General features: G+C 42.6%; 1 protein-coding gene across 2 annotated transcripts; it reads right to left on the reverse strand.

Annotated features, from left to right (window-relative positions):
• Positions 1–401: 401 nt before the first annotated feature.
• Positions 402–20,445, reverse strand: MACROH2A2 (macroH2A.2 histone). 2 transcript variants are annotated; one of them, XM_021529095.2, is made up of 9 exons: positions 20,208–20,445; positions 15,777–15,994; positions 9,161–9,267; positions 7,756–7,953; positions 6,389–6,499; positions 5,922–6,021; positions 4,950–5,039; positions 3,096–3,270; positions 402–1,100 (listed from the first exon to the last, which is right to left on the reverse strand). In XM_021529095.2, exons 2-9 carry the CDS (start codon positions 15,946–15,948, stop codon positions 935–937), a joined length of 1,119 nt encoding a protein of 372 aa, XP_021384770.2. In that variant the 5' UTR covers positions 15,949–15,994; positions 20,208–20,445; the 3' UTR covers positions 402–934. The 2 variants fall into 2 exon arrangements, with proteins under 2 accessions (XP_021384770.2, XP_021384771.2); XM_021529096.2 differs by lacking the exon at positions 20,208–20,445 and adding an exon at positions 19,172–19,499.
• Positions 20,446–24,730: the final 4,285 nt, after the last annotated feature.

Raw genomic sequence — 24,730 nt, forward strand, 5'->3', positions numbered from 1 at the left:
GGGGTTTTTTTTTGGTTTTTTTTTTCCCCCGGCTTTCTCTATTCTTGCTCTTCTAAGAAGGACCTGCTTTTTACAAATCTGGCATCTGCTCTGCAGCTTGCAGGGAGAATGGCTCACAGTGCTGCCAGGGTAATGCTTGTCTAAAACCTGAAAGGGGATATGATAAGCCTGGATTTCAACAAAATATAGTTCAGTTTTGTGTAAAAATCTCAGCAGCTTTAATTACATCACTTATAGCACCAAACTTCAGCCAGAAAAGCTGTTGGTTGTGATAGGGTAAGCACTGAATTACAGATGCTGCTGCTTTTTTTTCCTTCTCTTTTCCTTTTTTATTTTTCTTTCTAGGGTGAGAAGTCCCCAGAGCAAAATAAGGGTTTATAATAATAACAACACTTGACACATCTTTTTCTTTTTTTCTTATAAAACAAACAAAATCACCATGAAATATTGTCAGTAATTACAGAAGTTATTGTGAGCTAAAAGCAAAACAGAAGCTCCTCATGCATCACTTCTAAAACCCTTTGCACCTCTCTGTGGGCTGAAGGCAGAAGTTTACCATCTACCCTCAATGGAGGGGAAAAAGGAGCAGAACATTTGTAAGAGCTTTCTTGAAAGTGGCATGTGTGTGTGTGTGAAGAAATCATCACTACAAATCTAAAATGAGGTTACTCTTTAAAAACTTCTAAACTAAAGTAACAAAGGACACTAAACTCCTGAAGCCAGATGATAACTCAACTGCTTAAGGTGATAAAAATGGCTTGAAGAAATCAGACTAAACCCCTCTCATCTCTAATCACAGCTCTCCATCAAGTCACAACACGTCACACTACTACCACTCCCCCTCATCGTCACATTGAAAAAATAAAACCCACCTCTAATGCTTTTAATGCTACTCAAGTTTGTTGAAAAATAAAGTTTCATTTGGCTGCCGTTGCTACTTCGTGTCTAGCTTGGCCATTTCTTGCACGTAGATGCCAATGCTTTCACTGTCGAAGAGCAGAAAGTAAATGTTCTTCAAGGAGGAAGAGCTGGTGCCATCAAAATGGGTGGAAATCGCTCTGAGGATCACCTGGGCTGCCATCTGTTTTGGAAAGCAGTTTCTGTGTGGTCAGGGAAGAAAAGAGAGCAGGTGAGTGTTGGGCAGGGATGCTGGGAGAAGCCAGCCAGGGCTGTTCCAGCCACAGGCTGCTAAGATAGTTCTACTTGCAGTTTGGCAGACCCCAAGGATTTCATAGCAATATTCACCTGCTGCTAAATTAAGTTTCCTTAAGCACAGCTTCTGTTTCCATCTGCTTCTACTTCTTAGGACCAAATTTTTTTTGTTTACAATTTTAAAATTTGTTTTTATTTTTTATTTATCATTATTAATTTTTTTTAATGTTGCCCTTAGAATTAAATTTTTCCATGCCATGCTGGGCAGGCTAAAAATTTAAAGGATGATTATTTTTTTTAGAAAAACATCACCTACTTAGTTGACTTCCTTGCTCTGTCATTAAAATACTTTGCTTGGGATTCCTGTGAAAATAATTGAAATTATGACTCCAAGCCGTATTAAGATCAAGATGCATTCATTCACTCCTCTGGATGGTAATATTCTCTAACCTACAATGATATTTATATTGAAAACCATCAAAAAGATCTGGCACAACTGAAGTATCCCGATGTTACATCAGTTACTGTGAATAGTCCCCAAGACGGGACAGAGGAAAACTAGAATTCACATAACTGATATAGTATAATTCTTTATCTACCCACAAAACCATCATTTCAGATGCAGACACGTAGGTAGAGTAAAATGACAGCAAAACCAGGAAGTTCTATTTGAAAAACTGCCTTTTTTCAGGCAACTTTGAGGTCCCTTGATAGATGAAATGTAAACCACAGCATCTGGTAAGACTCCATTTCTCTTAGGAGGAATAATTGTAAGAGAAGCAGAGTGAAATGGAACAAAGCAGCAGCAGGATCTGCACTAAGACTAATGGTCCAATAATGGATTATTCTAATTCTAAGCTCTTAGAAGATATGAAGTCTAGAAGCTATTTCTATTGGTATCAAAAGCTATAGTTAATTTTCACACTAAAGACTGTTAAAAAAAATGTATCACATTTTGCTCCCACTAAAAACCATAAACAAAAATATCTGTATATTAAAAAAAATACTAAAATGACTGCCCCTCTATTTAATCTTTTGTCCTGATCCATAAAAATATTTTTGCTTTGAAGAGTAACTGTGTAAAAATGGCATTTTAACCTTCTGTGTATTCAGTGATGTGTGGTGATTTCACTGATCAAATGCAGTTTTACTTTCATTTTATTCACTGTCAGGTCAACACAACAGGAATGTACTATGTACTCTACTCTTTGGGCACTACTACAAAAATCAGTAGCTACATTTCAAAATAAATGTAAGCACATGAATTCTAACACAAAGTAACTAATGCAGTTAGCAGTAAGATCTAGTCATCAGAAACCAACAAACTGTTGATTTGGAAATAAATTTGAAAGAAAAAAAGAAAAATACTTCAGATTTCTAAGTCAAACACATTCTACTTGCTAGTTATTAAGAAAGAAATGTGTGGCTTCACACTTGCTTTAATAGGTTTCCCTTTTGAAAGCAGATCTACATTTTCAGAAGAAAACCTTTTTCTCAAGGTTTTGTGTGACAAGTCTTTTCCATATCTATTATCAGGAAGGCTTAAGTGAACACCCCACATCCAGTAGCTCAGGTGGCATCACTGTTACCTGCCTTCAGCATTATGCTGCTATAATCTTATTAGTACAAATGCAGGTTTAATAAGACTCCCCACAGCAAAATGAAGGGACACAAAACCCGAGGTGGTGCAGAGGAATGAAAATGACTGCCTAGCAATAGAAAACACAGCAAGCCCACTCAGCTCTCCTGTGGCTTGGCTAATTTCTCTTTACAAAGGCTCTCTGGCAGTTTCATGCAAACACTGCACTTCAGGCTGGATTCCTCTGGAGCAGCTGTGTGTCAGATGGCAGCAGCACAGGCAGGGTCACAGAGCACAGGGCACCTCTCTGTCAGCAGCTCTGACAGCCAATTCCACCTCTGCTACCTGACACAGGGAGACCTACCTGCCGCTGGGAAATGGGGGGAAAGCCACAGACTTCAACTTCTTGTCTTCTGCAGCTGTTAAGCAATTCTTGACAGTCTCCTCGAGCTGCTCTTCACACTTGTCCGAGCCCCACTGTGGGATGTGACAGTGGATGACAAACTTTGCTGCTAGGCCGCTAGACTGAGTGAGTGCAGCTAACACAAATGAAAATATAACATTTAGTTTGGAACAGAAACTGCCCTGCAACGACCTCTCAACCCAAAGTACCTTCTTAATTACCTCACCTCTCCACAGAAATACATTGGGATTAAAATACACCACAATGGCTTACTTGCAATAATAACCTGTCTCATCATTCCTTTTGTGATCAATTGTTATTTCTTTGGAGACCAAAGAACCCAGGGCTCGTTTGGTTAGCACACAGCTATTCAATAATGGTTTTTAGCTCTCTCATTCAGCACGGCCTCTGGGTTTGTTTTATGCAAAGTACAAAAACCTCGCCCTAAACACAGTATCAGTAATCCCCACAGACATTTCTGCAGAGCTGTCACTGAGTGCTTTGCACAAATATCCTGCATCATCATCATCATCATCTTTACAACTCCAGAGAGCTGGGGAGTAATATGTAGATCCACTTCACAGCTGGATAATTTCAGAAAGGAACATGAAAATCAAAGTTGTTTGTTGGAAGTCCCCACCAGTTATGTCTATTTAGGAATTTCAGATTAATTTTTCAGAAAGTGTAATATTTCTACAGGACCTGCAGAGCTTACAGCATGGCATCAGTTTGCTTTTGTTGCAATTGCCACGATCAGTACAGTGGAAAATCTGGGTGTCTTGGTAATCTCAGGTTAAACATTCTGAAATCCACTGTGCAGGATGGAATTAGCCCAAGGATGAAAATCCTGGATGTATTCACTGTTCTCCATCACAGAGGAATTTTGTTGCAAGCATGGAGGAATTCTGTGCTACTTAAATTTTAACCAGGTGTCTTAATAATATAAAAGGAGTCTATCTTTTAGTTAGGTAGTGATGTTGACACAGAAAAGTAGTTTACTTTGTTTTTACAACATATAAATTTGATTTGATACGAAAGTGAAGCAAATTATCTTGTATAAAAATTTCTCTGTCATTTCAAATGATAAAAATAGGCTTCTCAATTAGGAATTTTCCCAAACTAGACTATTTAAAACTTTTTTTTTTTTTTTTTGGGGTATAGAGATACTAAGCCAAATAAGGCATATTGTAGCTTTTCTCCATCTGTCTTCCAGACACCTTCAATTGGTTTAATCTGTCCACAAAGGAAGCACAATCTCAGGTCACAGACTATTCCCTGCTACAAATGTGTTAAACCTTGAAGGGAGCTCCTCTAATAAAGCAGCTGCAGTGCCTGAGCAGTTGCTCTTCCAAAAAGCGTGCCAGTTCTGCAGATTGTATCACATCTTCATCTGTGCTCAAAGTAAGATAATTATGTGGGTTACATATGTTTATCAAATATGCATAAAGGAGAATAATTTATTAAGTATCACTAATTTTGCCTATGCCTCGTGTTAGGCTGAGAGCTGTTTCTGATTCTCACTAAGGTTGCAGTAAAAACAGGGAAAGGTGGCACAAGATTTCTTTAACTTTCAGACTCCCATACTCAGAAACTGCCTAAGACAAATTGATCAGTCTAAAGACACAATATGTACAGCACACAGGTATCCTATTCTTCCTTTTTTTCCATCTCAGTAGGCTGCCCATATCAGCAACAGCTTTGAGGAAACACATCACATAAGCAAAGACACACAACAACAGGAACAGATCAGAATGTCCAGAGAAAAGAACATATAAAATGAGACATGTCCAAAAGAGAGCAGAGGATGCTTCTTACCTTCAGCAACTTCCAAAGGTCCTTGAGATTTGCGAAGCTCTTTCACTGTTTCCAAGAACTCTTTGCCTCCAGCCTTTTCCAGTGCCTTGCCTGCAAGGACACAGAGCAAAAGGCCTTGACTTCAGAGTATCAGCTTGGAAAAACAAGTCTACATTATTTAAAAGAACACTGTACACACACCATCCTGCCTCCCTCTATCAGCAGCACCTGATTTTTATGTGCCTAGACACAGATAAAGTTTACTTTTTATGGTTTTGAAGAGTCTTGTATGCTGTTACTGGAAATTACTTTAATATAAATATCTGTAAGAATGCTGTTTACTCTGATTCACGCTAAAATAGCGTGCAGTGGGATTTGCAGGACTCAGGTTTTCAGCCTCCAAAATGAACCCAACATACAAAGCCCACTACTTACTGAAACAAATACAGTTGGGATGTCAGTAAAAGTCTTGATAACTCAAAAACAATGATCCAAAAGCTTGCTACTAGATTCTGTGCCCCCTATGTGACTGGCTGAGTAGCTTTTTACCTCCCTCCTGCTTAAATTTCCATATTTGTAATAACAGTATTTCCTTATTTTGCATAAGCAGTATAAGGCTTTGTACATGAGCATTTCTAAATTATCCTTCAATGAAAGTCATAGTTAGAAATGTTAATAATATATAATTTTGCAACACAATTTTCAGATGCAAATGTAAAAATAAGCCAGTAAACACCTCAATACTAATTATTTACACCTTTGCTGCTCATGTGCTTCAACAAATTATCTGTGTTTTGCTTGTGATTAAAAGCAAAGAAATTAGTGATTAGCCTGCTATACCTAGTCAGATTCAGCCTGATTTTCAGAAGCTGTAAGTGATATTTAAGGCCTGGGCTAGATTCAGATGAAACAGGGTGGGATCTCAGCAGGCAGCCAGTAGACCAGCTACTGTTCCAGCTCTAGATGATTTTTTCTCCATGTACAGAGCCTCACCTATTTCCTCCTTGAGGTCTATTTCAGCAGTTGTAGGGTGAACGATGCCTTCTACTTTCATGGAGCCAATATGGCTGATGTCACTCTGTGTCAGAGAAAGCTGAAAAATAATAATGAGGGGGAGGAACAAATAAATAGTAATCCAAGTGCAAAATCATTTTCATACCAAAAAGCTGAAGTGAAAGAAGACTGGATTCAGCCTTTCAGAGACCAGATATTTTATTCTCTTCAGTATGTGTGATTCTGACTTTTAGCTTTTAATTAATTAATTTGCACACCACTCAGATTATCTGGGGATATGCCCACAACTTGGGAGCTTGCTCCAGAGGAAGCTATTACTAGAAAACTAATGTTCTGACATCATAATTTAAAGGAAAAAAAAGGCTGATTTTGGAAATGCTTTGGCTGAAGAGAAAAGCATTCTTCCCCTCATGCTAAGCCTCCAGTCTGTTATTGTTCTTTATTACCTTTTGTCCTGGCACAAGGCTCTTGGAGGACAAGATAGTGAAACCATCCCCAGGTCCATCTTCAGTTGTTGAATTTGAAGCTCCTTCTTTTTCATTGTCCTTTTGTTTGCTCTATTTGATAAGAGAATAAAAAAGCAAGACTTCTTAAAGGAAACAAAATAATCACCATCTAGCACTATTCAATAATGAAGAGATTTAACTTATTACAAATCTTATCTTCTCAGATCAGTATGTTACTCATAGCCTTGTAATCCCCTAAGATTATATAACAACAGAGGTCTGCACTGTTTATATAATGATAAATCAGTGGTTCATCTGAGGCATTACATACTTTTGTAGTCACATTCAGAGGCAGAGCACCCACACCCATCTGTAGATTTACTGACAATTAAGGTTGTATTTATATGGGTGGGCATGTGTTAGTTTATTTTTGTTGTTAACAGAGCAGAATCAAATTTAATCACTTAGTAACCCAGTCAAATGCTCCAATTTGAAGAAAAAACAACCTAACAACCTTCTGGTCTGAAAAACAAACGTTTAAGTCTCAGTTATTAAGTGATAAAGCCTTCTTATAGCTTACTTTCAGGAGCAGAAAAACTATCAGTCCTAGAGGGCTAAAAAAGCATCTCCTCACATCTCTCAATATTTGCTTTAAGGTACGTGAAGGAGCTACCACCTCCTAACAAGTCCAAACTCTGCATGTGCACAATTCAAAGTAAGGTGGTAGCTGACATCCATGCACAGAGGTATCCAATTAAACATCCCATTAAGCAATTCTGTTTTCTTTTTAAAGTCTGTTTCTGCATATTATCAGCTATGGAACTGTATTAAAACTTTGAAAAATAGGTTTAATCCAAGTTTTAAAAGTTTAAGTTAAAACTCAATATCATTTAACCCTACCTAATGAAAAGCTCAGCAGTGTTTCAAGGTGCATGTTCTGGAACAACAAACCAAGAGCACTGATCTGGGTTACTGCTTTACCAAATTAAACCATTTTGGACAGTGATAGGAAGATGGGCAACCCTAAGGGAGGGTGCAGTGGTCAAGTTCTGACTGATTATTCTTCTTCTAAAAATCACTAACAACAACACAGCTAAGAACACATGAAACAATGAGCTTGTCACAATGACATTGACATTCCATGTTGGGACAAATTCTCTTGGCAGTGAAAAATCTTTACCAGCAACCCAGTAACTGTGCAAGGCTGAAGGAATGACATCTCTCTGGTAGAAAATGTTTCAGAACATAGCTTTCTTTATTTTAAAAGAGTTCACTGCCACAGAGGTAGTGTGGAGGTAAGAGCTTCTACACAATTATCAAGGAAGTATTGCAGAGGGTGACAGAATCTGTACCTGCCCAGTGCTTACCTTTTTGGACGTCCGGGCCTTGGTAGACTTTGCCTTCTTCCCACTCTTTTTGTTCACCATGGATTTCCTCCCCTTCTTCTCAGGAGCAGGGGAAAGGATGGTCTCAGATTTGCCTTTGGCACCCCGTTTCTTGGCTAGAAGCTCAGGCTGAATTCTGGGCAGGACTCCTCCACTTGCAATAGTCACACCTTTGAGCAACTGCAAGGAGAAGCAGTGCACGGAAGCATATTACAGATCCTCTTAGCCTGCACCACCAAAAACAATTAGGGAGAAAATCCACAATAACAAGGAACTTGGCAGGTGACAGCAAAGTCAGACAGCACATCCTGGAGAATTTTGTTGCTGCACAATCATTCCACCCCCTTCCAGTACCTGTCTTAGTGCAAACCTGTCCTTGGTGATTCACAAGCAGTGAATAAGGGTAAAAGAAAAGTGTCTGTGGGCTATTTAAAAAAAAGACTCCACCACAGCCCTGTTCAGAGGAGGACTGGATGCAGATCTCTTTGGCAGGAAAACAGATGCAGTGAAAGCAAGGAAAAGCTCCAAGGACCTGTTTTGCAGAGGCTAACAGGAATGGGGTGTGATACCATGTAGAGGACAAAATCTGCCTAATCCCTAAGAGACAACACTGGATCTAGATCCCAGTTCACAGGTCACTGACCAGAAACACAGAGCTGGGAAAGGGCTGGTAGTGTTAGCATACTTTCTCTTCTGGCCTGTTTTGAATTTTTACTCCACTTGTCTGGAAACAGAGCCACATTACTTCATGGACACCACATTTTCATTATTTAAAGCAGTCATATTAAGTGCAGGAGTATTCAAAGTGTGAATGACATCATCCATCTTCATACAGAGGAGATGCTCTGATCCTGACTGAACCTTTTCAGCAGCCCTGAATAGTACAATCTGCAGCCCATGCTGTGATCTCTGTCCTCACTCAACAAGTTTAGCAGAAGTGATCCCACAAGTGATCCCAGGAGTCAGGGTGCTGAAAACCACAGTTTGGGCAAACAGTCAGGGAGGCAGCAATAGCAGAGAGGCAGCCAGATCCCTACCCAGCATGGGCCTCACAGCCAATATAACAGAAAACACATTTCTACAGCTTTTGGGAAATGGTCTTGCACATTTTCTTTAAGTATTGAATGTCCCTGAGGAAAAAGTGAAGCATCAAAACTACTTGTTTCAACAGGACTCATGGGCTAAGAAGAACCAAAGTTTATGTCCGTAAGATTTAAGATGAGGTATGTAATAACCTTAATTTTTGTTTGCTTTTTTTTAAGAGGGCACAATCTTCTGCTCCGAAAACTGCCATCTCATGACTCAGACTAATCTGTTTCTAGCCTAGCCTGGTAGCACCTTCACTCAAGCCACAGCACACAGCCTGCACCAAAATGTAAACAGGCACCTGATTCAGCTCCTCATCATTTGCAACTGCCAGGAGGATGTGTCTGGGGGCAATCCTTCCTTTCTTGTTGTCCCGCGCCGCATTTCCTGCCAACTCCAGGATTTCAGCTGTAACACATCAAGATAAAAACCAGTAACAAAAATGCAGCTTAGGTACATGCTGCATACACATTTTACACTGCTTCTTAATACCCATTTACCTTTTCAGGGATGTTTCCAGATTTAAAGGGACTCACTTCTCACTAGAGAAAGGCAGAAACCAAACCCCACTCAATATATCTCTAAATTTAGATAAATTAATTTGTCCTTCCTAATTCTCTAAAGGAGAAAATATACTAAGCTCGGTTCACATAATTTAAGAGTCGCAAGTCAGAATTCTCTTTCAAAAAGGCAAAAAACCCCTAAAAATGTACATCAGTAGTCCAGAATTTATCAGCAGCCCTGTGAAAACAGAATAGTCAAGCATGCAGTGAAAGCCCCAACCTGGAACAGACAGCTCTGGCAAACAGCAAGGATTCTCAGGACCAGGGAAGATGAAGACTGAGGTGCATTTGAAGAAATACTTGGAAAGCCAATACACTAGCCAGGCACTGCTGGAATTCTGCATTAAAGGGCATTGAAAAATCTGTGCGAAGCTTCATGTCAGAACAAGATATGAAAAGTTTGATCCAGATGCAAGCAGAAACAACGTGAGAGCTTCAATACATGAAATATTGATAGAAGGGTCCTTATCCATCTCTGGGAATAGGAGGTCACTTCAAAGGTAGTTGGTCTAACTACCAGTTAGAGAAACAGTAACATTTATACTGTAACCAAAGTCACTGAGCTTTTCCTAATTATTGCAGAAATACAGACACATCTCCTTAAGTTTATTTGGACTGTACCAATCAGTATCATTCATTAGCTTACATAGTTTGACCTCTACTCAGAAGTTATCTCTCATGTAAGAACTCTACTGTTTCTACTGAACACTGAGAAGGAAGTGGAACGGAATTTTTTTCCCTCCAATTACTCCTAAAAATAATATCCACACTTTTTTTAATTTTAAAAATATACAGTGTCCTTGTCTTCTGGGCTTATGTTTGTTAGTAACAGGAATATGAAAATTACAGCCAATCAGTGTCCTGTTGATAATTTATTGATGTCTTAATGACACCCTACTCCTTTTTACAAACTACATAAAGAACTGTAACTATTATAAAAAAAAGAACTTTCATGAAAAATCTAGTGGAAATGTACATAATGTCTGGCTAAAATCCAAACTATTTCAACATGGGGCTTAGCTCTGGCTCATGGGAAAAATACAAGCTTTCAATTCCACTCAGAATAACAAAAGTACAAACTTGTCTTCCAGTTTTCACTGCTATGCAGCACACATATTTAACTGAATGTTGGAAATGTAAAAGCCTTTTTAAAAATATTTATATACATATTCACAATGAAGTGTAAAAGTTAGGGCAGGAACCTCTCAGCTCTAGCATTTCCTAGTCTGTCCTGGATTTCAAAGGAGAAAACTGAAAAGAGATCTCACATAGTCCAGCTATATTCACCCCCAGGGGGCTGCAAGTGTCAGACCCTCTCCCAGACCTCTGCCAGCAGAGCTAACACAGCAGCAGACAGCAGGAACAGATCCCATCCATTGTGCAGACCAGCAGAGAGCAAGAAAAGAGACCCAGGCTCCTCCAGTGGGTTTTGCAGATGTGTGCTGACAGGAGAGGAAAATTGCATTGGGGAAAAAAAAAAAAATCCAAAACCAACACATACTTACCTGGGTGGGAACTGAAGTTCTTTCAGGTGTGCCAACAACAGGCACATCCTGCTACCTGTGTGCTCACCCCACTGCCCCAGGTTTGGGTCCTTTGGCCAGCAGCATCCTGATGGTGCACTCTTAGTCCTCTGCCTAATGTTAAGAGCAAAAAAGGCAGAACACTCAAATGCCAGCCATCCATCACAGGACACTGGGAAGAAGGGAATCCGAGGCAGAGGTGATGTATGGCAGATTGTGGAATATGCACATGACTTACCAAAGGATGCCGAACATTTGCATAGGTAACTGATTGCCTTACCTCCTTCTAGTGAAGGTTTCTACTCCTATTTTTTCTAATGGTTGAGGCAGGGGCTCATAATCTTAAGAATATAAAATGGCATTTACAAAACACAATATCGAAATTGGAGGCTTCAGTTATCACATGTTCTGCTAACAATAACAGATCCCTAAAAAAACTGCTTTACATTTCAAGTAGAAACTTCTTAACCACCGAGTTTATCTAAATTGTAAAAAGACAAGTCTGAGAATATAGGTCCTATAATACCTATATAAATAGATATTATAGAATAGGAATATAGAATACAGGAAAACAGAATACAGGTCCTATACCATAACAAGTTCTCTTGGAACTGGGCATCTTGATATTCTCAGCCATGAGTTAGTTTTATTTTGTGCTCTAAGCACAGGCATTAAGAATTACATTGAAATCTCAGATAATATTGTTTCCTGCAAGAGTCAAAATCCACAAAGGTGCCTCCACATCAGAAGTTTAACTTCAAATCCAGACATCTTCAGAAGCACGTAACTCTCCTCCAGCAGAGACAAGCTGCAACCAAGTTATGACCTGAATGGAATTACATCTTGTCATCCTGCCACATACAGGGAAAAAGAGGTTTCTTTAGCTGATGGATCAGCAAATTTGAAATGTCTGGGAACTAAAGCATCCGAGCCATGCCAAAGGATTTTGTTCAGCTGAGCTTGTAGGAAAGTGGACTGCTAAGATCTATGAGAATTACTGATAGCAAATTGGAAAGATTTCATCCAGGTTGTCTTGTTTTCCACCTCATCTTCAGGAGAAATTGTGTCAGCTCCTGTTACACTACAACATAAAAATCTACCTTTACTCTGCAAAAATCTATTGATGATGGGGTCCTTCTCCTCCATTTACAGGTGGAAAACTGCTGGATTTGTCTGCATGGCAGATGAGCACAACAGACAGAAGAGTATTCCAGGTGACTCCCATGAAGGAGGAAGCCTTTGCTGGTGGTGTCTTCTGCCCTAATTTAGAGAGGATGGCTTTCCATTGAGATCTTCTACAAGTTCCTCTGACCAGCACACCCTGACATGACTTGTGCTTCCCCATCAAGGAGCTTCTGTATTCTCTGCCTACTTTGAAGATGCCCTGTGGGACATAATGCAGTTGATGTTTGCTTTGGGTGGTTGTGCCTGCAGTCAGCTCTGTGCACACTCAGACCATGAGTCTGTTGCAAAATCCACCAATCAGATGGGACTCAGGCCAATTTTTCAGAGAATTTAAACTCTGAAGCCAGTGGAATTCTCAGCAAACCCAACCTTCTGGATAGGAATTAAGCTGAAGTTTTACATTATGATTTTCAAGCCTAAAATGTAAAACAGCACAGAGAGATGAAAAAAGAAAGGTTTAGAACTGTGAGATCTTCATATTAGCTGATCAGTTGAGGTAAAAGTACCTCTTCCTAAGATTCTACCACCCCTACACTGTGGTGATTGCTGGCATTTTAATGATGGGGTTGATGAGGCAAAGTGCACATTTGGGGGGTGACAATGGCAGTGAGGTGCTGCCATGATCAATCTTGCTTGCAAAGGAAAAAAACAGGGGTCTTGTATCTCTGTGGCACAGAACACATACCAAAGCCAAACAGCAGCCTCAACTTCATAAACTGGGAGTAAGAATGCTCCAGATGTATGTCACCTTCTGGATGATGCCAGCCACGAGGCTCAGTGCTCTGGGGCAGCCCAAATACAGGCCAACAGCAGACCACACAGGACTGGTCACTCACAGAGATCTGCTGGCCCATGCTCTGGAGGAATGCAGGCACTCAGGTGGTTCTGTCTGACCCTTCCAGCCTCATCCACCTTGCCCCTATCCCAACCATGACCTGCTTCCCCACAGCTCCAATCTCCTTTCCCTGGCAATCCACACCAAGACTTCTATCTCAGCACCTTTCCTGAACAGTCACTGCTTTTTCTCTCTATTCAGGCTCAATATTCCTGCCCAGGTTCTTCACGACCAGCACCCCCTCCATCCAATTCTTGGCCTATTTCCTATTTTTTCAACTTGCTCTCCAGCTTCCTAGCAGGATATCTGGACACTCCTCACCAATTATTTGCCTACTGCCAGTAGCCAGACCTATCGCTGCTCCTGTCTCTAACATCAATATTCTTATTCCACAACCACTGCCTCCCAACAATGTTACAATTTGGGAGCTGAGAGAGGCTGGAACGTGTTCAGTGAGGACCAAGTCTTCAGAGATTTTAGATGTTAAAGTCAAAGAAGTCCCTGCTGAGCATGAGCAACCTGTATTTTATTAAAGTTAGAGGCTGGCCAAAGAGAACAGATTTCTCTGAGGTGGCAGAGACCACCCTTCCCCTTTTGTAAAGCATCAAATCTCTGCTCAAACACAGAGAAGCACTCAGGGGTTTAGAGGAAAGTTTTCCTGAATGTTTTAACATAACAAAAAAATATGTCCAACCTGCTTCTGTGAAACAGGTAAAAAGTGACAGTCCCTTATTGCCACCCTCCCAGATTTAGCCTGAAGCAGTTCCCCTGTGCAGCCTTTCATCCTAAGGAACCACCATTTCACAGCTGCAAATCCAGAAGAAAAGTATTACATTTGTAATAGAAAGATCAGATAATGTTAAGAAAATTTAGCTGTTTGACATATACTAACCTTGGAAAAACCTATTTTGTTTCTAGAGGCTTCCCAAAACCAAAGACTTTATTCACCTGTAATATTAGCAATAACTAGATCAGTAGGGCTAGATGCTGCAATGTTTTCTTTTTTTTTTTAGCTGACCTCTCCACCTTTGTAATATTTCCAAACAAGACCCTGGATAGAGCACAAGAACTTTGGTTTGGAAGGAACACAATCCACCACAGATGTTTGCCAGAAACATTACTCCATTCCATCACAATATATACAGGAGTTCTCTGCTGAACCAAACAGCTGAAAATAGCATTCTTTACAATTTATGTGGGCTCCCAGCCTACACCTCTAGCAATCTTCTTGCCTGGTTGACTACACATTCTTATTTTCTAAAGCAAAGTGTAGGCCCACACGTAATCTGCTCATATCAGATTAATGATTTAAATTAAACTGCTCTTACTATCCAGGAGCACAGCCAAGACATACATTGTTCTAGTTCAGGTAATAGGCAAACAGTGCTGACCACAAGTCAGTCTGCACCACTAAAATGTTGCACATACCAGATGTGCTGCTGACAATTTATTACAGCACCTTGTAAAAAGTGCCACAGATCAGAACAAGCGTCTCCAAATGTTTATCCAAGAAATATCTCCCTATGGAGTAAGACAAGAAAAGAAGTGTTTCTCTCCAGACAGAAAGCCAGCAGAGTCACAATGCATCACATTATGTTATAAAAGTTATTGTGATTTCTTCAACACAAGCAATGCTTTGTAACTCCAGCTCCAGAAGTAGCCTCAGGAAAAAAAAAAATAAAATTGATTCTCATCCTGGAATGTACTGCCACAAACATGGACATTTTCATAATGTACTATTAGGCTTCATGATAAATTTAATGTTAATAGTAAAATTGTGAAATTAGTGAAATTTATTAGTGAGATCTAAGATTTTCTCTACACCTTTGAAGGAAAATAATGCTTTTATTGTCTGGTAGTGAGAACAAGCTTCACATGTAAAAAAGACAGCAGAGTTTACATAAAATCTGTTGCATGGACAATCAGGTTCCATGCAAGCTACTTCATGCCACCTTGGCAATAAACTACACTCCTGAAACACAGCTCACTCAACTAATTCCATCCAGGTTGTGACTCCTCACAGATTCTCCAATGCACCTCAGTCTTGATCTGTAACCCCCAATACCCTGAACCAGAATCCTCTCTGCTCCAGGAATTCTAACCATTTGCTGAAGTGCTATTTTCCATAATTAAACAAGAAACTCAGCAGATATGATCAAAGGACACTCTGAAATATTTCTGTACGGAATCACAGTATGTTGTGATTGTGGTGATACCAGGTGATACCATGGGACACCTGCGCCTTCCTCAAAGTTCAGTTTCAGAAAGGCAGGAAAAAGAAAACTCAGGGCATGCAGGAAGAATTAACCACAGAATACTTTCTTTATACATTTAGACAAAGCAAAAGGGTTTTCAAAATTAAAAAAAAAAACCCCACATTTATATTTCATAATACTTAGATACTCTCCTGCAAGGAGAAATGCAGCCAGCAAAACAGTTCTGTCAGTTAAAAAGCACAGAAGCAGCACAAGGTGGGTTTGGTTTCTTTTCTTCTCCTATTATTCACATTCAGGTGTATCAAAAAACCTAATTAATATAATTTTTCTCTAGGACAAAAACTACACAGATGTGACTCCTTACTCTGCAAAGCAATAAAAAAGAACACTTCCAGCTAGTGACCAAGCATGGTGCCTCTAAAGGAGAGAATTTCCACCCTCAGCCTCTCCAGGAAACAAACAACCTCCTCAGCATTTTCAGCAGGTTTCAACAAATCCTGATTTCCAGGAGTGCTCCACATGTTCACATCCCATCCCGTGGCTAACCCTGTCCTCTGTGTGTGAGGAGCACTGCCAGGGGCAGTTCTTGGTTTACCTGCGAGGTACTCTATGACAGCTGCCATGTACACGGGCGCCCCGACCCCGATGCGGTACTTGTAGGTGCCTTTCTTCAGGTAGCGCATCATCCTCCCCACGGGGAAAATCACCCCGGCCCTGCTCGAGCGCGACAATTTGGACATTTTCTTCTTCCCGCTCCGCCCCGACATCTTGCAGCCTCGTGCTTCTCAATTTGCCTTGCTCCAAATCTGAGGGCTGCAAGAGAAAACCAGCAGGATTGGTGAGAAACAGCTTCACGTGTTTCTGCTGCTCCAGAAGAAAAAATTCAAACCCGCCCTCAACGCCTGTTGAAGTGCAGGCATTGTTCATTAAAAGCTGGATAATTGGAATATTTGCTATAACTTTGCTTTCGAACTGCACCATCAGTGTAGCAATAGCAGGAGCAAAGAAAACAAACCTTGTTTTCTCCTTATTTTTCTGGCAACCACAAGATTAGGGATAAACGCACAACAAACCCTGGAATCTGACACTCCACTCCAAAGCTTGCATGTGGTCACAATTACACCTCCAGCTCTCACTCTCAGTCAAATAATGTTTGGGAAAGTTTTAACTCTATTTACAAAAACTGGTTTTATCTCCATTTTGATAGCTGCCCTGAGGGCCTAATTATGAGCCTGGTTACTCTTTGGAAGCAAACAAAGAGCAGGTCTGCCACAGATGGTATTTCTGCCAAGGAAGGCACAGTTCCCTCACTCCCAACACTCATTCACCTCAGTGAAACAAGGAAACACAATGAGGGAGACACTTGGAAAAGCATTAAAATGAATCTAGGTGATACTGCCAGATTTTATCATAATCTTTTCATTTATGATATCAAAAGTATAAAATCAGCAAGGAGCTGTAAAAACTTGGCCTGCCCTTGTGTATCAGCCAGACAATTTTTTCTTTCTGCGTGCAATGTATTACGTGGGCATGATAAGGAAAGTTGGAAAAGATTAAACCAGTAAACCTATCAGACTGAGACACATCAAAATTGGCATTACTCATCATCCCACTCTGAATTCCCTGCCAACTGCCAGCCTGGAACCATGAGTGGTGGTAACAGAGCTCAAAGGGAAGGAGAAAAGAAGTGGGGAGGTATGATATTGGTCTTCAGAGATGCAAGAGCATGCTGTGAAAGTGGAGAAAGCAAGTGTTCCCTACAGCAGTGACTCTTACAGAACATGTATGGCAGAGGGGAGAGAGCAGCACTGGACTTGGTCAGACAGGGAGGCAGCAGAATCTTCCCATCAGGACAACTTCAGAACAATTTGAGGATGTATGTCAGAAATCACTCAAGCAGCACTGGATCTGCCTTGGGACTGGAGGCCGGACAAGCTTCCTTCCTTAATGAAATTTGCAATTTGTGAGAAACCATATATAAACTGTCAATTTCGTAATAATTATAACCCTTAAAACGTGTTCTTTTCAGTTTGTGACAACTGACAACCAAATAATAATCCTAAACTGGGAATTAGGCTTCTAGCCATCAGAGGAGCCAGCTTCTGGAACAGCTTTCTCTTTAGAGCAACAATAACTCTTTTTGAAGTGGAACTTAACAAACGTATGCAGTAGGGTACAAACAGGTTCCTGCAATGCTGGCAGGACAGTTGCATCACCCAAGAGTTCAGTCCAGCACTGAAACCCCTATAGAGAGCCATACTGAAAGAGTACACTACCTGTATCAAAACTGTATTAAGCTAACCTCTCATATATTTGTTCCTATAGCATCAAATCCCTGTTGAGTGAAAATCAATAGAAAAAGGCAGACATCAAGGGATTAGATCCACAGAAAATAACATTGTTACACTTGATCTCCATGACAGAAAATCAAAATATAGTTGTATACAATTAACCACACTGCTCTGGGCCATGCAGTTGCATTATATAAATTTATGTTTAATTACACACTTTTCGCTCGTCCTTCTGTTACCATCACTGAACTTTCCACCCCTGCCTACTCCTTTACTTCCCCCTTCTCTCTCACAGGAAGCCCTCTGCCATTATTTACTCCCCTGCTGCCAAGCCAACTTTTGGAATCCCAAAATATTCTCCAAATGCACTGCAGGTTATGTTTGCATAATTCTGTGAGAGCTTAAATACAAGAAGTTTCAAAACTCTGCCAACACTGTCTCTGCTTTGCAACTTACATGGACCAGGGTGCACTGAGGAGCAACAAACACAGCAGTGTGAGCAGTGTGCTCTTGTTTTGACTCCTACAGGAGATAATTTTTGGTAGAAAGCCAAGCTCTGGCACAGTCACAGCAGGATCTGGACAAAAAAACATGCGGAGAAAACTCCTGTGAACCCAGACAAAGAAATCCCACAGACGGGGATCTGGTTTCCTTGCAGGAAGAGGCACACGAGCTCAGCCCTGCCACACTCACCTGAACTGCAACCAGCAGGTAAAGAGCTACAAGTTGAGCACTGCTGTCTTAATTCCTCACTTCTGAGGACACAGCCAAGCCTCAAGAGCTTATCAGCTGAAAAGTCTACCCACACTCGCTCCCTCTCTGCTAGCTGATTCACCATCTCTACCTTTCTCCTCACGAAGTGCAGCCTCCATTTAAAAATAAACTTGTGCCACTCATGCCTGAGCTACAAGGGCTGTATCTGTATCTGGCTGCCATGACTTCGGGCTTGGGCAATTTAAAGCAATTATTTTCCCTATTCCTTAATTGGTCACAGCACACTCCCACTCTGCTATGACTCCAACATCCCTGTGTTGCCATGGGGGATTGAGTAGCTACAACATCTCATGGAGCTCCCCACAATATGATTACAAGTAGGGCTTTCCTCTGTTGACTTTTGCCTTCTTCAGAGCCCAAGGCAACCAGTGACATTTTCCTTCTGCCTCCTGGAAGAATACCTAAGAGTCCACTTTCCACTGGACCAGGTTGCTCCAAGCCCCATCCAGCCTGGACTTGGACACTTCCAGGGATGGGGTAGCTGCAGTTTCTCTGGGCACCCTGTGCCAGGACCTCACCACCTTCACAGGGAAGAATTAAGGGAAGAGCTCCTTCATAACATCTGATACAAATCTCTCCTTTTTTAGATTTAAACCATTCCCCCCTGCCCTGTCACAGTCTGCCCATGTAAAAAGTCCCTCTCCCTCTCTCACACGCCCCATTCAAGTACTGAAGGGCTGCAGTAAGGTCCCAGAGCCTTGTCACGGCCAGGTTGAACATGCCCAGCTCTCCCAGCCTGTCTCCTGAGCAGAGAGGCCCCAGCCCCCGGAGCACCTTGACTTCCAAACACTGAGAGAACTCCAGCTCAGTAGTCAAAGACTAAAATAAAGGAAGTGCAGGACTACCCACACAGCTGCACTTCCCTCATCGCCAGCGGAAGATCTACTACAACAGTTAGGAGTTGACAAGGAACCCACAGACGTACCTTGGATCCAGCTTGGGCTGCACATTCATTTACAAACGAAATATTTGTGAAAAATAACGCAGAAAACCTGAAGCAGGGGCTCGCTGTCTTTGCTAAGGCACCAAAGCACAAACATAGTGCCGTTCAGGGGGCAGGTGTGGCGTCTCTCGGACTCCAGAACCACCCACACAGAGCGCGTTCCCAGGGAAAGAAGCTTCCAGGGCTCCCCAAACCCGGGGGTCCCTCCAGAGGCAGCTCACATTCACAAACAACATCGGGCGACCCCTGCGGCTGAGGCCGGGCCTCGGGACGGACCCACAGGGAGCGCTCGGACTCTGCCGAGCGCGGGGAACGGCGCGGGGAACAGCGGAGCCGCCCCGAACCCCCTCAGGGCCGCCCCGCCCCGCGCGCGCCCCGCCGCTGCCCGGACACCGCCGCCCCGCCCACCGCCCCGCTGATTGGCCGCTGCCGCAGCCCGGGCCGGGCGCATAGCACGTTGATTGGCTGCGAGCCGCCTGATGGACGGGAGAGGGGCGGGGTCAGCAGCCGGGCCGCGCAGGCGCCCCGAGGCGCAGCGGCGTGTGTGCGCGTGGGGGTGTGGCCGCCGGCTTTCCCGCGCAAACGCTCCCCCCTCACGGCCCCCTCACGCCGCCCTCGGCGAGCGCCGCCGCCGCGGAGGCTTCGCCCGCTGCCCGCCGAGGGGCGGCTGCGGCGGCGGCCGTGCGGCCCCGGAACGGGAAGCGCTGCGGGGGCCGAGCTGGCGCAGCGAGCGAGGAAGAACCGCCCCCTCCCCCCACACACAGCTTACCCGGGGCCAGCCCCGCGCGCGCCGTCGCCGCCTCGCGGCCCCCCTTCCTTTATGGCCGCCCCTCACCCGCCCCCCTCACGCCCTTTCCCCTCACGGCCTCGGCCATGGTCGGGCCCTCCCGGAGAACGGCAGCGGCGCCGGGAAGAGGTAGAGGAGGAGGAGGTGGGTGGTGCGGCCGAGGAGAGAGGGAAGGAGAGGAGCAGGGCCTCGCCGCGGCCCCCGGAACCCCCGCGCCGCCGCTCCCCTCACCTGCCGGCGCCCGCCGCCGCCGCCTCCTCCTTCTTGTCTTGCCTTCCTCTTTTTCCTCCCCCTCTTTTCCTCCTCTCCTTGCCCCCCCTCCCCTTTCCTCCCCCTTTGCCTGTTCGGCTCCGCCTCAGCCGCTCTCCCGTATTGTATGTTTCAATGGCGATGGCGGCTGCTGGCGAGGGGGGCGGCAGGGGTTCCCTCCCGCTCCGCACATACCGCCTCTAGGAGGAGTCACTGCAGCCCGGGCCCGCTGCAGCCCCCCTCTCTCGGCTGCCGCCCTCCTCGCCCGGGCCCCCTCCCCGCCAGCAGAGGAACGCCCCCCGACCCTAGTCCCAGTAGGCTTGCGGTAGCCGGGAGCGTAAAGGCGGAAAGCCTTCCCATCCTTTCCCAGGGTGGAGGAGTTGGGAGATGGAGAGGTTTCAAGGCGATCCAAGATTGATGTAAAGCTCAAGGAGTGCCTGGTTTTTGTTAGAGAGAGCCACCCATCCCTCTATCCCTTTGGCAGGGTGGCCTGCGTGCCTCGCCATGGTGCCTCTAACCCAAATATTCCAGCATCCCCAAATCGGCTTGGAACGGCCATAACAAAGAGTGCCGGCAGCTCTTTGTGTTCTCTTGCATTGGAGCGTTCTGGGCGCTCACAAGCTCTCCAGCTCGTCCATGAGGGCTGCAAACTTCCCTTCCAAATGGAAGCTGAGGGGTTTTCTTTTCTTCCCTGCAGTTGCACGGATTCAAGAGCTCGAGCTCCAAGAGATGCAATAAGCGATTGTGTTTTGAGTCTTGGCAGCGCCAAATCCATGAGCAGAGGCTGGTGCAAACAGGAGAGTACAGGGCTGCACCTCTTTAACTTAGGTATATTTTCACATCAGACTGGGTTTATAGCTTCATTCCTATACAAATACATTGTTGCACCGATTTTGCTATAAGACATTAGGGTGCTACTGTAGTGCACTAGGAGATACATTATTAACACAGACCACTCCTTGCTTGCAGTGTTGCTTTAGGAGGGTGTCTGGGAACAACGGAAAGAAAGAACCATTAATGCATTCAGCATTTTCTTTGCCACTGTAAAAAATTATAAAATATTCACTTGAGTTTGGTTTTTGGCTCCGTCAAAGTAAGCAATTTTATGTCTGTGTAGAATTGGATGTGGTGGGTAGAAAAGCAATGAAATATTTCCCCTGGTTATGTTAATTGTGAATCGCGCCATCTCATGAAGAATGAGTTCAGGACCTGCATTTTCCTGTGACCTTGGCTAAAGCAGTTCCCTTTACACAGCTGTATTTTGACTGTCGTTAAAATGGAACTAAAGATACCTTTTCTCATTTCAACCATTGAGTAAGCACCTCAACCATTTCAACCATTGAGTAAGTGGATTAATTCATTCGAGTCTGTTCTCTTCCTCATTTCTTTTTGAAAACGTGGTCAAGATACCTTGAGACCATAGGACAAAAATCTCATGTATGACTTATTTTACATGTAAAAGGAAGCCTTATCTTTATCTTGCCCACTGAGAGTTGGAATTTATCAAAGGAAGAAGATATCTGTAGGCTTGCCAGTGTATTGAGCCATATTGGGAGGGTAGGAGGAAGCTCAGGAAGATTTTCAAGCACTAAGCATAAAAATTAATGACGATGTAAAACCCATGTGAAAAGGGAGAAAAGCATTTACATGTCTCTATTTCTAGATACAAATAACTGCATCCAAAAATCCTTACAATCATGCATGCGGTACGTGGCCTTGTAATATAAAATAATTTGAGATGAGGCAAAATAAGCATCCCAGGTTTTTGAAAACATTCCCAGTTTGTTAGAGTTTAACATCAAATAGTTGCTGTGTGATAAGAACACGAGCATGTGGGAGGTCTTTCAAGGGGAAAAAAAAGTCTTTGTGTGAGGCAAACTTTCAACATTAGAACTCCCTCTGTTTCTAACAACATTTTTTCTGTTTATAAACAGCATTCTCCTGAAGAAGACAGGAGTGCTGGAGAAGTGTAAGAGAGGACATTGAAAATTTTCACAGTGTAACACTTTCTAAGTCTGTCATAGATGTCTGAATTTTAATACCAATTTTTGTGCTGTTGTGATTTTAATAGTTTCATCGTAAACTCATATTCCACTCTTTATTTCTCCAGTGGATATAGCCCATCCTTAATCTAAAAATTAAAAGCATTGTGTGGATATTTTATGTTGCTTCAAATGTTTCTGGAAAATTCGGAGTCACTTCGTGACACAATAAAGAATTTTGGAGTAGAGCAGATCAGAGCAAGGCAACACTGAACAGTTACCGGGTGTGAATTGTTCTGCAGGAACAGCAGAACCCTTGGAACCAGCTGCTTTTCAGAGCAGGTAAGAGACTCCTGGTCACAGTCCCTGCGTGTTGCAGTCATTTAGATGGAGCTGCTCAAGGAAGAGCTGTTATTAACCCTCATTTGTGCCATGCTGGAGTCAAGCAGAGCTTTCCCCACTCAGCAGGAGCAGGGCCTGCCCTCTCTAGGTTGTGCAAAGACCATCTGCCTGTTGCCTTCTGAGCGCAAATACAATCTGTTACTTTGTCAAAATAAACAACACATCTATCTGATCATTTCTAGCCTGCTGCCTGCCTGACTCCCCAGCTAGGAGGGAAACAGCCTGTTTATGGCTCTCTCATTTTGGGGCAGAAACTGTTAAATCTCAAACATTGCAGTGAATATTTCATAGCTCCAGAACCCAGAGACAGGGCTTCACTCTCGATCAGGCTGGCAGGCGTTCAGGGTCATCCTGGCAGGACAGGAATACCAAGTGCTCCAAAAGCTCCATTTTATGTGTGTATATAATCTAGGGAATTTGATCAAATCAGTGTAAGCATTGCCTTAACATCAGGATAACCAAATGCAATTGAAGTTGATTTGTTTCTATACAATGGTCATAGAGAACAGCTGTAACAACCGAGTTCTGCAACTAACCTATATTTCTGTAATGAATTATTTTTCCCATTTTTAGCCATTTTTAAACCCTTCCTCACCTTTCATATTGCTTACATGTTTGTTATGCCAGCAGATTTGGTACCATGGGCTAAAGAAGCCAGAAAACCTACAACTTAACTTTCTGGAGAACTCTTTTTTAATAGTACTTTCTTAAATTAGACCATCCCACGTAGTTCAGAATTTAAAGTCTTTGCATATGTCAGATTCTGACACGTTTAACATGGGCTGATTATCTGCAGTCACAGGTTAGCTATAGTGTGTAAGCAAGGGGAAAGATCTTTCCTCCCCAAATAGCAACTGATTCTCAAAGATAAATGTGGCTTATTAACTTAACAAAATAGCAAAGATGCCTTTTCATCCTTTAAAAGGAGGTTTTAATCCTTGTTATTTATCCTTAAATGCAGCTATGCTGACTGCAGAGATTAGTCTTAATTATTCCTTGTCATATAAGTAAAAATACCAATGGAATGTTTAATTACAATGAACGTGACTTTTTGTTGTTGTTTTGTGGGGTTTGTTTTGGGGTTTTTTTTTGGGTTTTGGGGGTTTTTTGTGGGTTTTTGTTTTGTTTTGTTATTTTGGTTTTTTTTATTGTCTAATGGAGATTTACAAATATATCTTTCAGAATGAAGAAAAAAAGAATAAGGTAACAAACCCCAGGAAATAACATTGTTTTCACCTGAAGAATACATTGTAGGATCCTTCTCCACAACTCAGAAATCATAGCCAGAAGGGGATAGGGAAAACTCTGGGAATCACAAGTATAGAATGGCCTCTTCAAAGAATTAGAACAGGTAAATACTTGTAGCTAAGGAAACTGAGTGGTGACTTGAGAAAGGACTGATGCTCTTGGCTTGGTGTTCCGTGCCTCCCCAAGGATTGCAGTTTTTTACATTAACTACTAAAATACCTATTTCAGTTTCTGAGTTTGAGGAAACCTGTATGGATAAAAGCATACTTTTGTGAGTGATGCTTTTGGCAAAAGATCAATGTGATAACCAGGCACTGCCAAGCTAAAAGGCAGAAATGCCTCTATCCCAGTCAATTTCTTTAAGAAAACTACTTGCAACAATGTGCATTTACTATAGCACAGCTTTTTGGTGCAGAAAGTGACACATTCTTTTTCTGGGGACTCCTGATGCCATGATTTGGGTTTGGCATTTGCAGAACTGTATTTGTTTGTCAGAGCAGCAAAGATGCAGCAATGTGTCATTGTACTTGTTTGAGCACCAAGTCACTCAGCTCCCTATCTGCATTGAATAGATCACACTTCCCACTTCTCACTGTGTTGCAAAGGGATCTCAGATCTGATTATTCTTGTGCTAATAAGGATTTCTGCCCTTTGCTGTTACACAGTCTGGTGTAGTATGGAGCAGTGACACATTTCCTTTCTCCTCTGGGGACACAGACAAGCACACTGTTTCCCTGGCTCAGCTCCAGGTTCTTTTCAGAGCAGCTTCACAGGTAAGGGCAGCACAGCACTGCCTGCTTATCTGCTTTCATAATTGTTCCCGAGTTTGATTTAAAACAAAACAATTTACCTCATTACCTCATTTTTTCTGCT

The sequence above is a fragment of the Lonchura striata genome, chromosome 7, assembly GCF_046129695.1.
Source record: "Lonchura striata isolate bLonStr1 chromosome 7, bLonStr1.mat, whole genome shotgun sequence".
Taxonomy (NCBI): domain Eukaryota; kingdom Metazoa; phylum Chordata; class Aves; order Passeriformes; family Estrildidae; genus Lonchura; species Lonchura striata.

Excerpts from the sequence above, each read along its gene's own strand:
- MACROH2A2 (XM_021529095.2), bottom strand. The coding sequence starts at position 15,948 with ATGTCGGGGCGGAGCGGGAAGAAGAAAATGTCCAAATTGTCGCGCTCG. Across the intron at positions 5,040-5,921 it reads AGACCTCAAGGAGGAAATAG|GCAAGGCACTGGAAAAGGCT; the intron begins GTGAGGCTCTGT and ends GTGTCCTTGCAG. Across the intron at positions 3,271-4,949 it reads ACCTTTGGAAGTTGCTGAAG|CTGCACTCACTCAGTCTAGC; the intron begins GTAAGAAGCATC and ends CATTTGTGTTAG.